This window comes from Vombatus ursinus, unplaced genomic scaffold, assembly GCF_900497805.2.
Source record: "Vombatus ursinus unplaced genomic scaffold, bare-nosed wombat genome assembly UNPS02014773.1, whole genome shotgun sequence".
Taxonomy (NCBI): Eukaryota; Metazoa; Chordata; class Mammalia; order Diprotodontia; family Vombatidae; genus Vombatus; species Vombatus ursinus.
In genome coordinates, this window is record NW_020954551.1 from 33,689,766 (window position 1) to 33,706,826 (window position 17,061).

The following is a 17,061-nucleotide window of genomic DNA, read 5'->3' on the forward strand; positions in this document are numbered from 1 at the left end:
GCCCCCGCTTGCCCTCCTTCGCGCTCGCTCCGCGCTGCTTGCAGCCGCCGCCTCCTTCTCCCTCCTCCTCCTCCTCCTCCTCCTCCTCCTCCTCCTCCTCTTCGCTCAGGTCCCCTGTGCTCACAATCAACGGCCGTGGTGGCTTTTCCTCCGCCCCCTCGGCGGCCGGACGCTCAGCGGGTTTGCTCTGATGTCAACCGGGCGGAGGAGGAGTTTGGGCGGCCGCAGGAGGGGAGAGGAGAGGAGGGAGGAGAGAGGGAGAGGGGAAGAGAGGAGGAGAGGGGAGGGCAGAGGCGGGGCGCGGAGGAACCCCTATAGAGCCGTACGCGGGGAGTGGACACAGGGGGGATGCGCAGCGAGAGCCGAAGACCTCTAAAGATGAAAGGCGAATAGACTGGGGGCCAAGGAGAGGGGCGGCTGCCTCTCCAAATCGTGGACCGGGCAGCTCTGCAGTTGGAGCTACTGAGGCTCAGAGAAAGGGGAAAAGACTTGCCCAAGGTCGCACAGGTGGTAAGTGGCAGAATGCCTCCTCAAACTCGAACTCTGGCTCCAAATCCACTGAGCACATGCCGTCTGCTGTTGCCAGTTATCTTTTTCTGCTTATTGGTGTTGCCATGTGATGGATGTTGATACCAAGGGTTTTGTGGATTAGGGCCAGGTTGGGCAGGGGAAGAAAGGCACCAAGTCTCAAGCTTTCCACAGAAAGGAGTGAAGAGAGGTGCAGCCTTGGAGCCCAAAAGACAGGGGCTCAAGGCCTGCCTCTGACACAGCCCAGCTGGGTGATCAGTAGCAAGCCACTTAACCTCCCAATGTCCTGGGGCCACATCCCCGAACTTCTTCAGACTTCCATAGTGTCAATTGCAGAGCAGGACACAATAGTGGATGCATATTTATTGGTGCACTGGTGCACAGAATTAGAGTTAGAAGAGGCTTAGATCTATTTTTGTTCTGTCGTTTTTTCAATTGTGTCCTAGTCTTCATGACCCTACTGGGGTGGTTTGCCATTTCCTTTTCTAGCTCGTTTTACAGATGAAGAAACTGAGGCAAACAGGGTTAAATGACTTGCCCTGGGTTGCACAGCTAGTAAGGATCTGGGGCCAGATTTGAACGCATGAAGATGAGTCTTCCTGACTCCAGGAAGAGCGCTCTATCCACTTCAACACCCAGCTGCCCCTAACCTCTCTCCTGACCCCCAATCTAACAGCTCCATCTCCCCATTGGACATATCAAACTGAATGTCCCATAGATATCTTAAACTCAGCATATCCAAAATTGAACTCATCTTTCCCCCAAATCCTCCATTCTTTCAATCACCCAGGCTAGCCACCTTGGAGTTATCCTTACCTTCTCACTCTTACTCAACTCATCTATCTAGTCCAAGGGTGGGGAACCTTTGGCCTCAAGGCCATATGTGGCCCTCTAGGTCCTCAAGTGTGGTCCTTAGACTGAATCCAAACTTCACAGAACAAATCCCCATAAAAGGATTTATTCTGTAAAACTTGGACTCAGTCAAAAGGCTGCACTCAAGGACTTGGAAGGCCACATGCGGCCTCCAGGTCGTAGGTTCCTCACCCCGATCTAGTCTGTGGCCACATCTTGTTTCTATCTTTGCAACATCTTTCCTATACATTCCCTTCTCTCTCCTGACATAGCAACCCCCCTGGTTCAGGTCCTCTTCACCTCACTTCCTGGACTATCACAAAAGCCTCTGGGTTGGCCTCCCTACCTCATCTCTCCCCACTCCAGTCCATCCTTTAAACAACCTTACAAAGTGATCTTTCTAAAACTCAGATCTGACCATACCAGTAAACTCAGCAAACTCCAATAGCTTCTTGCTACCTCCCAGGATCAAACATAAAATTCTGTTTGGTTTTTAAAGTCCTTCTCAACCTGGCCTCTTCCAACCTTGCCAGTCTTTTTACACCTTACTCCCCTCCCCATACTCTGTGATCCAGTGACACTGGTTTCTATGCCCTGGTCGTATTTCTAACATAACGCCCCGACTCCCAATTTGTGCCTTTTCCCTGGCTGTCTGCTGTCCTTGGAATGATCTCCTTTCTCTTCTCTGCCTCCTGGCTTCCTTCAAGTCTCAGCTAAAATCCCACCTTTTACAAAAGGCCTTCCCTGGTTCCTCCTCAATTCTAGCACCTTCCCCCTGAGATTACCTCTAATTTACCCTGCATATATTTTGTGTCTATAGAGTTGTATGTTGTTTCCTCATTAGAATGGAAGCTTCTTGAGGGAGGGACTGTTTTTGCCTTTGTCTCCCCATGGCTTAGCACAGTACCTGGCACAAAGTTGGCACTTAATAAATACTAGTTGATTTGACTTGACTAATTGGCTGACCAAATGAATAAAGAAAACGGAAGTTGGGGTTCAGTGAAGGAATTCATAGAAGGACCAAGTAGGAATGATAAGCTATTTAGGTGAGCTGTTCTCTGGGCTTATTCCAGTCTCAAGCTATCATTAATTATCTGTGTCGTATGTTTCATGGATAGTAAAAGGCTGAGTGGTCCAGGAAGATCATGGCAGGCAGGGAGAGGCTGATCCATTTCTAAAGGACTCTAGGGTGGGGAAGGAAGAGCTGTGAAATTCTCTGATTCTTTCCCTTCCCTTCCCTTCCCTTCCCTTCCCTTCCCTTCCCTTCCCTTCCCTTCCTTTCCTTTCCTTTCACTTCCCTAGTCAGCAAGTGTCCTTCAGGACTGGGCCCCTGGAAGTATGAAGCAGAGGATGGGTAGAGGTGGTTCAGAGAGCTGCAGGAGGGGCAGGGCATGTGGGAGAAAGGACCTGGAGTTTGTTGAAATCAGGTGAAAGAGAACAGCAGGTCACCATGTGATAGGTGTCTAAGCCAAGAGTTTCATGGATTGTAGCCACATTAGGCAGCAGTGGGTGAGGGGCACCAAACCTTCAGCTTATTTGGTTCCTCCTTGCCAAAGAACAGAGTACTTCCTGAGATTATGAGAGAAACAGGCCGGAAGCCAGAGAAACAAGACTGAAGCAAGGTTATCCAAATGAGTGTCTCAGGAAAAAAACTGAGGAAATAGCAGGGGTAGAGAAGGGAGGAGGTTGCTTGGAAGGACTGAAAGACTTAGCCTTTAGAAAAATTAACAGTTTTCTTCCTTTGCAACCCTATCCTATATTCAGTCTACCTGCCCTTCCTAATTCCTCCTCCTCTTTGCCCAGGGCTGAGTTTGAGGAGAATATAAAGATTTATCAAACATCTATTGAGCACCTATTTTGTGCAATGCATCCTACTGTGTGGGGTGGGGGTGGGGGTGGAGAATGCATCCTGGATCCTGGGAATGTGGTGCCCTCCAGTGGCCAGGGTCTTATCCCACAACCTATGAAGACAGGACCTTTTCACCCTCAATTTCTCAGGAATAGGTTCCCTATCCCTGGAAAAGCTATATGAACTGGGTGTTCCTTCCATTGGTTTGAGACCAGGACACTACAGGTGGGTTCAAGAAGACTGGAAATCTCCCTTTGGAGATCCCAAATCCCTTGGGACCTTAAGAACACTGTAAACCCAATCTGAACTTTTCTGGAGCAAAGGTCCCGGACACCGGAGAGAACAGACAAAAGACTCTAATGAGAGAAAAAGCTGAGACTCGTAGAGAAAAGAAAAATATAACTTACATATGTCTTTTGCGGTTTATGATTTACAAAGAGCTTTTCTCCTCATACCAGCCCTGTGAGGTAGGTAGTGTAAAAATTTTGTGAAGAAGCTAAAGCAAACAGATTAAGTGATTTACAGAACTAAAGGTTTTAGAGCAAGAAGAGACCTTACAGATCTCGTTCAACTCTCTCATTTCACTGATTAGGAAACTGAGCCCCAGAAAAGGGAAATGATTTGCCCAAGGTCACACAGAAAGTGAAACAGCAGAGCTTAAATTCAAATCTAACTCTCTTTAACTTCTAATCTAGTGCTTGGTTTCTGGTTTCCACTGCTTGCCTTACATAGCTAGTAGGACTTAGATCCTGGTCTTCTGACCTTAAGTTAGGGCCCCAAATTTAGTCCTTCCACTACCTGACTACATGAGATAAGACCTCTTCCCTATTCTCAGAATACTCTCCTCCTCATTTCTACCTCTTGGAATTCCTAGCTTCCTTTAAGATGCCTTCTCCAATTCTCAGTTGTTTCCCCCACCCCACAAAACTTTTTTATTTTGCATTGATATGACTGTGTATATATTGTTTTCTACCAGCAAAATTTAAACTCTTTGAGGGGCAAGAACTGTTTTGCTTTTGTCTTTGTATTTCTAGTACCTAGGCAGGCATAATGCCTGACATATAATAAATGTTTGCTGAATTGAAGAAAACAAGGTAACAGGCCACAAGGGAAAAAAAAATTGTCTTCCTGAATCAAGCCCAAAGTTCACCCACCCCACCTTAATAGGGGGCCCAGAAAATTTCACCCCTTCTAATTTTGCCTGGGAGACTAAGGGTGTTAGTCTGAGACAAAGTTCTCTCCAGGGATATTGGTATCAGAGAAATAGCCCACCACTTAGTGTTATTCTTTTAATGATTCCATAATTTATATGGCCTTTCTGCTAGTTTGTTTTAATCATAAAACTCCAAAGTTTGTTTTTAAAGTAAAGCTTTATTTTCCCTAAATATTCTGAAGGGTTTATCCCACACATAGGAAGGAATGACATCATTTCAGAAGTTTCCTTGGGAACCTTAAATGTTATTAATTTGATAAAACACCTTAAGGTCCCTTCATGTTCAAAACTTGTCCAGATTTCTTTATCTCACTTGAAAGATCAGAGCCACCAAATCCTACAATGTCTGAAGATGACATTTGTAACCATCATTTGCACAATGAGAAATAGAAGCTTGGATGGGGTAAGGGGATTCAGCCCTCACAACCAATGAAATCCAGTTGTCATTATGTCCTACTAAAAATTAAACCAAACTAAAAACATCCCCCACAGAAACAAAGAGTTTAACTACTATTCATAAACCTTCAATTTCACCAAGGTAGTTTACACTAGGAGAATAATTATTACATTAACTTTTTATAGGGTCGGATGAAATTAAGCAAAAGTTCCCCACCAAGGACTTTTGCTTAATTTGATCTAGCCCAATATAAGTCAAGTTTTCCACCCCTGACATTTTCTGGTTTCTTCACTGGCGTCTACAAATACACCCAGATCTCTCCTCTCCTTCAAAACAACAAAAACCCCCTTACTTGAACCTACTACTTCAAGTTCACATCTTCTATCCCCTGCCTTTGATAGTCAAGGGATAGGGACTAGACCTGGAATTTCTCTTCCTTTCTGGCAGCTTCTCAGTCTCCTTTCCTGGACCACCATTCACTTCACCTTAACTGCAGATGTACCCTTCTAAGGGTGGGGAATCTGCAGCCTCAAGGCCTTGGGTAGTGCCTTTTGACTGAGTCCAAGTTCTTTTACTAAGGGGATTTGTTCTGTGAACACCTGAGCACCTAGAGGGCCACACGTGGCCTCGAGACCGAAGGTTCCTCACTCCTGCTTAGGCTCTCTGAGTTGGGTACTCTTCTCTCTTAAAGACCTCATCAGTTCCTATGGTTCTAGCTAGCTAGCTTGACATGGTTTAGTCATTTCAGTCATGTCTGACTCTGTGACCCCATTTGGAGTTTTCTTGGCAAAGATACTGGAATGGTTTGCCAGTTCCTTCTCCAGCTCATTTTACAAATAAGGAAACTGAGGCAAACAGGGTTAAGTGACTTGTGCAAGGTCACACAGCTAGTAAGAGTCTACGGCCAAATTTGAACTCAAGTCTTCCTGATTTCAGGCCTGGCACGTGACCTTGAGGCTGCAGGTTCCCCACTCCTGCCCTTCACAATCTGGCTCCTGCCTACCTTTGTAGACAGTATACATTACTCCTTTTCAGAGACTCTAAGCCTAAACTGGTCGACTTGCTGTCTCTCCCACACTAAACACCATCTCTGGCCTCTATACCTGTGCCCTGGCAGTACTCCCCACCTGGATTGAACTCCTTTTTCACTCTCGCCTCTTAGAATTCCTAGTTCTCTTCAGCCCTCAGCTAAAGGGGCACCTCCTACCTTAGTCCTTTCCTGACTTTCCAGGATGCTGAATTTCCTTTGGACATATTTGGTATCTACTTATAAACGTCTATATTGTCCATTCCTTCTCCTCCTGTAGGATGTAAGCTCCTTGAGGGCAGGGGTTATCTTGGTTTTATCTTTACACCCCCCAGTGCCTGACACATAGTCGTCATTCAACAAACATTTGTTTTGTTTGTTTTTGCTTTTTGGTGAGGCAATCGGGGTTAAGTGACTTGCCCAGGGTCACACAGCAAGTGTCAAAACTGAGGCCACATTTGAACTCAGGTCCTCCTGACTCCAAGGCCAGAACTCTATCCACTTTGCCACCTAGCTGCCCCTCAACAAACATTTAGGAAGCACTTACTATGCGCCAAAGATTGTGCTAAGTGCTGGGGATATACACAAAGGCAAGACAGTCCTTGCTCTTAAGGGGCTTATTCCAATGGAGGACACTAGTTACATGGCTGGTTCAACTTAATAACAAAGAAGAGGTTCATAAACACAATACAGATTAACTATGATTGCATGAAATGCAGCTATATCCTAGAGGCAGCTAGGTGGTACAGAAGGTGGCTCACTGGGCCCAGAGTCAGGAAGACCCGAATTCAAATGTAGCTGGGCAAGTCACTTAGTTGCTGTCTGCCTCAGTTTCCTCAACTATAAAACAAGGATGATATACTAGCAACTACCTTCCAGGCTTGTCCTGAGGACCAAATGATATCATTGTAAAGCATAGCACCTGGCACACAGTGGGCACTTAGTAAACATTCGTTCCCTTCTCTTCACCCCCACCCCCACTGTGACTTCTGGGTCCAAGGTGTATATGCTAAAGCCTCAGGCTCTTTTCAATTTTTCAGGCTTTCTGCCACTTCACAAGCTACATCTCTCATGACAGGATTGGACTAGATGCATCTGAGGTTCCTTCTACCTTTTAAACCTATGATCCTATAACCTCTTACCATTTTTTCTTTCCCGATTTTTTTGGTAAGGCAATTGAGGTTAAGTGACTTGCCCAGGGTCACACAGCTAGTAACTTCTTACCATTTTTGTTGAAGTTCCAAGGTGTGCCACTGCCTCCACAATTTCTATCGCTAAAATAACTTTCTTGCTGCCCAGGTGGGTCACTAATTAGAGTGACCCACCTGGGCAGCAAGAAAGTTATTTTAACATCTTCTAGGTTTCGTTGTTTTCTCTGAACATTGCTACATCCACAATGCATTTATAATTCTCTTTCTATGACCCCACTGAGACATGACTTTCCTAATAAATGATTTTTGGGGATGGGGGTGAGGGAAGGATGAAGAAAGAATTTAGTGTAGGGGTTAATTATGTGTACAGAAAACCTTACAACAAAGGAAGCTGCCAAGGCTCGCCCTGAATCCTTTTAAATTATGTATTTGCCTGGGTTCAAGCACAGATTACTCATTCCCTTTGCCCATGGGTTCATTCATGCCTTTTGTCTCTACAGGTTAAGAAACTGACTTTTGGGAAGCCCATGATTTTCTGCTGCTAGCAAGGATCAGCGAGGGCTGTGTATACTAAGCCACCCTTTGTGCTCTCAGGTCCTTACAATGGGGAACTGGAAGGACCCCAAGTGTTAGGACAGTAATAACAGCGGACATTTCTATGGTGCTCTAATGTTTACAAAGCACCTTCCTAATAAGAACCCTGTGATCCCCTTCTTACCTAGCCAAACCCGTCCGTAAAGGCCCTCCCCAATGAACAAACAGGCTGTATTCCCAAAGTTAATTTGTTAGCTAGTTTGGAACTTGGAGTTTCCTCCTAGAAACAATATTATAAATGTTTATATTCCCAGGGAAGTTCAGAAAAGCCTACTTAAATAGAAAAACAGCCATGCTACATGAGCTTCCCACTGTTTGAGATAACACCTTCTAAATTCTGACTGGGAAACTGGGGAACACCCCAACCCCTCCTCTACTACCTTGCCAACGAAGGAACAATCTTGTGTCCTTCCCGTGGCGTTTGGGGGACTTGCATTTCCCCTCCCCTGACCTCCTTCTCCCCTCATCCCTCTCCCATCCCCTACTGCGACCCCAAAGAGGGATTTCTGGCAAAGGTGGCTCTTCAAGCAGAAAGGACTGCTCCCCCGGGAGGGCTCGGCCTCTCCTGGACCATCTGGATCGGTGAGCTCTTGCTCTTGCCACCCCCTTTGCTTGGGGTCCTCCCCTTCATTCTCTTAGACCAGGCTCATTTCAGTTCCACTCTTCTCCTCAGATTACCCCAGCACTTCTAGGCCACATCCACTGAGTACCTGATTATATTCTGCCCTTTATCATTCTCTGATTTTTCACAGTTAAGTCTTATCTCCCCAAGAAAATGGAGAGTTCCTTAGGGCTGAGAACCATGATTTCTGCTTCTTTTGTATCCCCCACAGCACCTAACACATTTCTAGGCACATAGCAGATGCCTGCATCAGGAAGGCTCTGGGTCCTGATGATAGCAGGGTCTTTGTGCTGTCCTTTCATTTCCCCCTTCAGTCTCAAAGTGACAGATGACTCCTATCTCACCCCATCCCTCCCATTCTGCTTCCTTCTCTCCACTCCAAGAGATGACACTGGGACTTGTATTATGTTCTTAAAAACCAGAGCAGTCTGTTTACTCTAAAGTTCACACCTCAGAAAAACATGGTCAAAAGTCCTTGGAAGAAAAGAGAGGGAAGAAGGGACAAGAGCCAGGCACAGGGGAGAAGGGAGTCCTAGCCCAAGACATCGATCTCTCATCAGAAGCCAAGCACAGCCTGGGGCCAGCTCTGGTCCAGCTGAGCCCTCCTGCTCCTTGGCTGCGCATTGTCTAAAACGTCCAGTGAAGAAAGGCAGCAAAGAGACAGCAGCTCCCACCCATTCTGCCAGAGGAAGGGACCAGGGTCTTCCCATTCTTCTAAGCACTGAGGTTTGGAAGAAAGAGAAGAACACAGAAGCAGGGCAGGAGCCAAGAGGCCCAGCCTGGCTATCCATCCAGAAGCTTAAGGATGCTCTCCCGCTCCTTCAGCGTCTTCCACGCCTGGTCTTTTTCCTTCTTGGTGGGAGTCCTCTTCTTTTGCCGGGCAGCCATAATCTTCCTGAAGGCATCCATGACCTCGTTGTCTGCCATGCGTACCCGCTGCCTCAGCTCCTGACGATTCACTTCTTCTTTGGCCAACCTAAAAAGACCACCACACTTGTTCAGTCCCAACTAGATTGGAGAGTATCTCCGACTCTTCTGCTCCTTCAAAATCCAAACCAAACTGCATCTTCTAAGAAACCTTCCCAGTACGGACCAAATCAGTTTACTACTTTGGTCCTCACCCAACACAGCTGAGCTCTCCAGGACCCATTCCACTCAAAAAACAAAAAAAAAAGTTCTAGTCAACTGCCTAATTTCAAAACACCCCAAGATTCTGGCCAGAACCTGGGTTTCATCATGAAGCAGTCATGGAGACAATCCAATGAAACCTATGGATCGCTTCTCAGAATGTTTTTAAAAGCATAAAATACAATACAAAGGATTACCAAGGAAACCAATTATCTTTAAAGTTATCAAATATTAAAATAAACATTAAGTGCACAGACCTTAGGTTAAGAACAGCTATTTCAAAGGGATTTGAAAGCTGTAAGTTATACATTCTTATCTTCGTGTTACTGTGATTTATCTTTTGTTATCTCATTTTCCTTGTTTTCTTGCTTAGACCATAAATACCCTGAGAGGAGAGAATGTCTTTTTTTCAGTCAAGCAAATCTTTGCACACGTACTATATGAACGGCCCCTCTGTTAAGTGTCATAGGAATACCAAAGGAGGATAAGACCCAGTCTCTCCTCTGAAGAAATCTGCCGCCTGGTCATTTTCCCTCTAATCAACTATTAAAGGGCACCCATTGTTTTCTAGGAGACTGAAATTCTGACCTAGACTTTGATACTAATTAGCCACGGGACATTAGTCAAGTCACTCCTCTTTGAACCTCAGTTTCCTCCTATGAAAAATGAGGGGCATGAGATACATAGAGGGAAGTGAGGGGAGATGCAAAAGGTAGTGTATCCTTTTTTGTCTGTTTCTACCTTAATCTCATGTGTTTTTTGAAAACTGCACACAGCAGGAGTCCATAGTTTCTTGCTCAATTCTCTTCCCTGTTCTTCTATGTCGTGAAATGTTTGTGATTACTAATCACAATAAAAAAAGAAAAAACGAGCAGGACGTAATACTGTAAGGTGAGGTCGTGTGTTAAGTTTTGCTAAACCTTTTTTCTTTAAAGGTCACTGGGTAGAGAAAAGGGATATATATAGAAATGACTATGATGTAACAACGAAAGATATCAACAAAACTTTTTTTAAAATGGGAGTTTGGACCAGATTATGTCTAAAATCCTTCCAGCTCTAATATTCCAGGATTTTCTCCCACAACATTATCCCCTGATGCCATGCCAGAGTTATGATTAAGCTGGATTGACTATGTATCTGCCCCATCTGCTTAGGATTCCTAAAAGCCTCCAACATGCAGTTCAGCACTACTCAGTGGGTACCCCAAAATACCCCAAACATTGATGACTCCACACTGATGATGATGCAAGGTGAAGACCTGAGACATCCTTATAGTCCCCATGAACTGGCATGGCAAAAAAAATTCATCACCTGGACGCCAAATCTCTGATGATGAGCCCCTCTGCACTTAACTGGGTGATGGCTCCTGCCACTCAAAGCCTTTCCAACTCTGTAGTATCCACCAACGGCACAGACTTCAGGAATTCAGGGCCACCTTCACCCCACAATGAGGCGTCACAGAAAGACCTCAGAGGGCTGAATCACAGCAGCTTCTATGCACTTAGTGTCATCCCCACAGATGTATGTGGGTGGCACTTCAAGTCAGACGGTGAGTAACACAGCCGCCCAAAGAGTGTCTATCAGTGCAGGTAAGTGACTACCCAATGACCTAATTCCCAATGATGCTTCTACGCTCATGCCCACCTCAGGAGATCATGCTTCTTGGTTCGGTTGTGGGCGCTGAGTGCCTTCAATTCAGCCTGCCGCTTCCGCAGCTCGGCAAGGACCTCATCCTCCGAGTCCTCAGCAGGCCTGTCCTCAGACTCCAGCAGGCCCTGGGCTATCAGCTCCTCCTTTATTCGTCCCTCCAGAGACTTGGTATGGGGAACACTGCGGATGGATCAGATGGCCACTGTCACCTCAACTTCAACTCATGACACCATCCTCACCCATTAGAGGACCCAGCCCTGTAGTTGCAGAAAATACAACTGCTTCTCGATCTAAGCAGCAGCTAACGATGAGGTCCAAAGACTCTCACTTCCCACCCCTGTCTTCTTCACTGGAGGCCTCCCCACTTGAAGTCAGAGACCCGTAAGAGTCAGCTGACCCTCAGACAGAAGAATGAGCAGAGGTTGGGAAGGGATGGGGTGAGGATGGACAGACAGGGGGAACGCTACTCGCCTGAATGGCTTGTTCTGATTTCTAGGGGAAGTACTGGCACCATCAGCTCCGGATTCCTTGCCAGACACATCCGGGATAGGGGAATCTTCCATGGGGGAGATGATGTTTTCCTAGAAGGCCACGCAAGCAAGACAAGTGCAATGACTCTACTATCAAGCTCAGTTCTGTCCCCACACAGGTCACCTTCTTCCTACCTCCCCGTCTTTGACAGGTCATTCCTTCCACAAATCACACCATCTCTAAAAGAGCCTGTTCTCATCTAACTTCCTCCAGAAAGTCTTCCTAAACTAAGAGCAAGTCTTCTGGCCACTACGATCATGCAACAAATACCCTCTTCCATAGCACTTATGAATGAAAAAATGTAGCCAAATGTGGCTTGAATAGATAAGGTTCTTAGGTTTTTTCCTCAGGTATCTATTCTGTATCCCTTCCCTTCCCATTAGACTATGAGTTCTCAGAGGACAGGACACCCTAACTCTTCCTCTGACATTCCCTGGCAATTTATGTCCCACGAAAAAGGCCTCTACAGGATGGCACATGTTTGCTTGGAGGTTATCTTAAGGACCAGCTCTTAGGACCACAGAGCTAGTAGTGGAAGGAAGCTTAGAGGTCATCTGGTCTAACTCCCTAATTTTACACATGAGGAAACTAAGGCCCACAACAGTCAAGTTACTTGCCAAAGGTCACACAGGTAGTGAGAGGCAACATTTGAAACCAGGTCCTCTTATCCAAAGCTAATGCTTCTTCTCATGTCAAACGGCCTTAGTTCCATTCTGAGTTCACTGAACCAGGGCACCGAGGGCACCCCAAGACTCTGGAGCCTCACCTCCACCAAAGCCTGTAAGAGTCGTTGAGTCAGGGGGCCAAAAGGACACCCATCTTCAGGCTGCTCATGCTGGGCCTCTGATTTCTTAAGCAATGCGTCCACATCTGGAACCAGAGAGGGGTAGAGGATACAAAGGGGGCAAGTGGACTGCCAGGGACAGCTCAGACATTCCCTCTGGTCTTAAAGGGATGAGAAAGTGAACTGACTAGACTAAGGAGAATACCTTTAGTGTCCAGTTCAGTCAGTGGTCCCATAATGCCTTTCTTCTTGTCAGCTACAGCTGCTGCCCGGGCCCCATCCTTCTGTTCTTCCAGTAAATCCTCCTGGGCCCAGCGCTGGGAATAATGCTTCCCCAGGGGTGGGATCTGCATGGAAAAAGGAAGCAACCAACCTCAATAGGATAAGGACCAGTCAAACCAAAGAAGCTTTTTTGTGGTTTTTCCTTCCTTATTCAATGTGTTTCAGAACCAGAGCTTGAGGTGATCAAAGCCTCCGACTAAGACACTCCCTGCCCAAAACAGGGTCTGACAAGGGGCGGTGCTCAGAGGGGTCTACCTTGTAATGCTCAGCCTCATCTTCTGGGGGCTTCAGCAGCTCTTCCAGCGTTCGTACTTCCTCACTAGTGATGTCAGCACAGTATGGCTCCACGGAAGCCCAGAACCTGGGAGTAGAGCCTGGCCCTGAGCACAGACAGTCCCCTCGCCTATTATCAGCCACTGTATTAAGTGCCTGCTAGATGGCTGGGCCCATTCTACATGCTTATCAGAGAACAATGACAGCCCCCAGGAGATCAGAATCCCCCCTGGCGTCCCTCCCAATTCCTGATAACCCATTTCCCTTGACTTCTCCCAGCCCTGCACCTGTTAGGAGCATCATTCTTGGGAATCCTTGGCACATCAATGGGGTCATCTGTGAACTCATATTCCTGGATCTTGGGCTGGAGGTTCTTGGACTTGGGCCGGCCAGGGCCGGGACCGGGCCCATGACCTGCCTTTCCTTCCAACTTTTGTTTTTTGGGCTTGCCATGTTTTGCAGGGGCTCCCAGTTCATGGTCCCGGCCCAGCTTCAGGAATCGCCGGTCACCTTTCTTATCCTGCCAGTCAGTCAGGATCTGAAAGACAGACAGATAGTTACTGAGGGAAAGAAGGAAGTCAAGGGAGTCACTTTCTCCAAAAAAAAAAAAAAAAAAAAAAAAAAAAAGCTGGAACCTAAGGGACATAAGCCCTCAAGAGCTGGTGGTTACCTCTTGATGTGAACTATAACTCAAATATTCATCTAGGCAGCCTTCCCAGCATGATCCCACGCTGTTAAAGCACTTCCCTCGCACTCACAGCAATTCATGCTGGTGTCATTGTGTACTTATACATTTTCTTTTACATATAGCCTGCCTCCAAGCGTGTAAGCTTCCTCTGTCTTCTCTAACTCCCCAAAGTATCCTCACCCATAGCATGAGTATAATGACTCCTGCCTTATTCCATTCCTACTTGGCCTCACTATCCAACCTGCATTCTCCCCCTTCTCCTTCCAACCTTTCACTAGGGCAGGGACAAGTTAAAGGAAGAAGTCACCTGGGTCTCAGCCTCCAGCACCCGAAGACGTCGGCTGGCTGAGGAAAGCAGGTTCTCCAGCTCCAGCTGCAGGGTATCAAGCTCCTCGATGCCGATGCCATCGTCTTCTGAGCGGGCCAGCACCGCTGTATATCGGGGACATACCTTCAGGTGGTCCACTGACTTGAAGTCATGGAACTGCAGTGGGCAGTCCTTTAGCTCACTCATGGCCTCTAAAGGGCTGGAGAGGCAAACAGTCAATTGACAAGAACTGGGAGGTGGTGTGGCACAGGAGGACCTAGATGGGGAGGTGATGGCCGGGGAGAGCATTAACTTCAAATGTGAGCAGTAATTCTCCTTTCCACTTTCAAGATGTCACTGCTCTCTTTCCCCCAAAGTTGACTCTAATTCTACTCCTGCCTTTACAATCCCCAGTTATGTCTCCCACTGGGCTCTTGTCCTTATTCTTCCTATCTCAAAAATTGTTTCCCACTTCCACAACCCCTAAATTTCTCCCTCCTTCCTTTCCCTGTTCTTTTTCATTCTTCTTTTTCCTTATTCAATTCAGTAAGCCTTCATTAAGCACCTGCTACATACCAGGTACTGTGCTGGGTACCAAGAATACAAAGATAAAAAGAAAATAGTCTTTGCCCTTGAGGAATTTATATGCTACTGAGGGAAAACTATATACACATAAATATATGCATATGTGTGTATACACACATATATGTATATATAGATACATACACATATATGTGCAAATAAATCCTAAAAAACACAAATTAATTTGGTGGATAGAGCAATAACAACTGGGGGAAAGTGATACATGATTTTTGTAGGAGTTGGCATTTAAGTTGAACCTTGAGGATCCTAGGGACCTTTGTAAAGACAGAGACAAAATGGCGAGTGCTGGCAAGAGTGAATAGGCAAGGAAGGCTAGTTTGGTGGGAGGCAGAGTGCTAGAGGAAGAAGAATGAACCTGAAGTCATGAGGTAGATAAATTTAAATGACAAACAGGAGTTGTCCTCTGTGAGAGGCAATAGGGAGTCACAGAAGTCCCCTTTGTATGATAAAGGGCATGTGAGTAAATAGAAGAGGACAGATTTGAGAAACGTTATGGAAATAGAATCGCCAAGACCTGGCAACTGGTTGAATATGAGATACGAGAGAATGAGCCCCAGGTTTTGAACCTGGACTACCAGAAGGAGGGTGGAATTTTGTACTTATCTATGCACACAGTTTCCCCTCAGGAGAATACAGCTGACTCCCAGATACCAAAGTGAGTGGCAGCAGGGCCTAATGAAGAGAACACTCACTAGAAATAGGGAAGTTAGGAGGAGGGATAGGTCTAAGGAGAAAGTTAGTAAATTATGTTTTGGATGTGCTGAGTTTGAGGTGACTATAGGACATCCTGGAGAAGATGTCTAGCAGGCAACTGGTGAGACAAGGCTGAATCTAAGAAAGATGAGGGCTGGATTTCATAGGATCATAGATTTAGAGTTAGAAAGGACCTTAGATGACACGGAATCTGATCCTTCCCTCCCCACCCTCCATTTTTCAGAGAAAACTAAGACACAGAGAGGTTCAGTGAATTGTTAAGGGTCATACAACTAATGTCTAAGGGAAGATATGAACTCAGATCCACCTGACTTCAGGTACAGTGAGTGCTCTATCCATTAGGCAATGCTGCCCTTCAATTTAAGATTGAGGAGTCAGCTGCATCCTCCTGAGGTGAAACAATATACACACAGCTAAGTACAAAAATACACATAAAATAAATGCAAAGTAATTTGGGGCAGGGAGCAATTACAACTAGGGGAAATCAGAAAAAAACCTTTTGTAGGAGGTGAGAGAGACGATAGCTGAATTCATGGGAGCTGCTGATATCACCAAAAGAAAATATGGAGAGGAGTGAACCTCAGTTACAGCACCAGAGGACACTTAAAAGTTAAGAGGTGAGCTATGATGCTTCTGCACTGAGGCCAAATCCTCTTGATTGATGATTAAATGCAACCCAGACCACCTGAACACTGTATCTATTAAGAGGCAATCAGATACCATTCAGCCTTCCATCTTAATGTCTACCTTGCACCCTCAACTTTCTACTACCTTTGGCACAGTTTTCAAACCAAGAGTGCCATTGCTTCTGGAAAGGACATGTCAATTGACTGCCCTATATACAACAACTCACCATCCTTGTGAATCTTCGGACCAAAACTCTCTTCCCTTACCATGTTTGTTAACCTCCCCAATTAGAATGTAAGCATCTTGACAGCAGGGACTGTCTTATATTTGTATTCCCAACACTCTCATCCTCTCCAGGCTACATTCTGGACTTTCTCTACCATGCCCCAACCTAAAGCTTCTTTCCAGTCCAGGAACTCATACTCTGGAAGTAACCTGGGTCCCTGAAGCCTCTCTCTCTGATTGGATGGTTCCTCATCGAATTCCCATTTAAAGAGGACTGCCCCGGCCAAGCATGTCTCATTCCTCTTCAGGCTGCACTCTGAATTTCCTCTACCAGCCCTCCACCCCATCTCCCCCTATTAGAGTGCATGCTCCTAGAGGGCAGAGACTCCCTTTCTACATGTATTTGTATTCCCAGCACTTAAGCACAGTGCCTGGAAGTCACAGCTGCTTAATAACCAGGATTTGCTTGTTGACTAGACTTGGCACTAGTATGTCCCTAATGAATGTTCATTCATTTGTTTAAAGCATAGGGAGGAGAACAAAGAAAGAACATAAAACCCAAGGGAAGGGAGAGGATCCAGAAGATGATTAACATTGTCAAATGCAAGTGTCAAGAAGAATGAGGACCGGAGAAAGGACAGCACACCGCAAGGATCTTGCTCTTACTATGACCTTCCCGCAGGTTCCCCCTCCTAAACGTGCCCTTCCATCCTCCTCCACAGCCACCCCTAACTCTTCTTACTGATGGTACCACAAGCCCTTCCCCCCTACTACCGTTCCCTGACCCCCCCCTCCCCGATCCCATGGTCTCCCCTCAACCTTTGGCTCCCAACACCCCACGCCCCCTCCCCTCCACCCCCCAGGTCCCCTCACTCCCTCACCCCACGCCCCCTTCCCTCCACCCCCCAGGTCCCCTCACTCCCTCACCCCACGCCCCCTCCCCTCCCCTCCACCCCCCCAGGTCCCCTCACTCCCTCACCCCACGCCCCCCTCCCCTCCACCCCCCAGGCCCCTCA

At 46.5% G+C, this 17,061-nt stretch overlaps 1 protein-coding gene and 1 long non-coding RNA gene across 4 annotated transcripts in view; one reads left to right on the forward strand and one right to left on the reverse strand.

The window, feature by feature from the left end:
- The first annotated feature begins 306 nt into the window (after positions 1-306).
- Positions 307-16,884, forward strand: LOC114044467. Its single transcript, XR_003569244.1, has 3 exons — positions 307-510; positions 15,699-15,810; positions 16,571-16,884. It is a non-coding gene; the product is annotated as an uncharacterized LOC114044467 (long non-coding RNA).
- The window catches only part of TADA3 (transcriptional adaptor 3), an 8,884-nt gene continuing 459 nt past the window's right edge, over positions 8,637-17,061 (reverse strand). Inside the window, exons 2-9 of one of the 3 annotated variants that reach the window (XM_027863947.1) lie at positions 13,877-14,096; positions 13,169-13,419; positions 12,864-12,969; positions 12,532-12,673; positions 12,309-12,412; positions 11,483-11,592; positions 11,006-11,191; positions 8,637-9,209 (exon numbers count right to left, since the gene is read on the reverse strand). In XM_027863947.1, the coding sequence (XP_027719748.1) occupies positions 9,017-9,209; positions 11,006-11,191; positions 11,483-11,592; positions 12,309-12,412; positions 12,532-12,673; positions 12,864-12,969; positions 13,169-13,419; positions 13,877-14,083 (1,299 nt within the window). In that variant the 5' untranslated portion in view covers positions 14,084-14,096 and the 3' untranslated portion in view covers positions 8,637-9,016. Of the gene's footprint in view, positions 9,210-11,005; positions 11,192-11,482; positions 11,593-12,308; positions 12,413-12,531; positions 12,674-12,863; positions 12,970-13,168; positions 13,420-13,876; positions 14,402-17,061 lie in introns of those variants that run through there. The other 2 variants (XM_027863948.1, XM_027863946.1) reach the window with 2 other exon arrangements.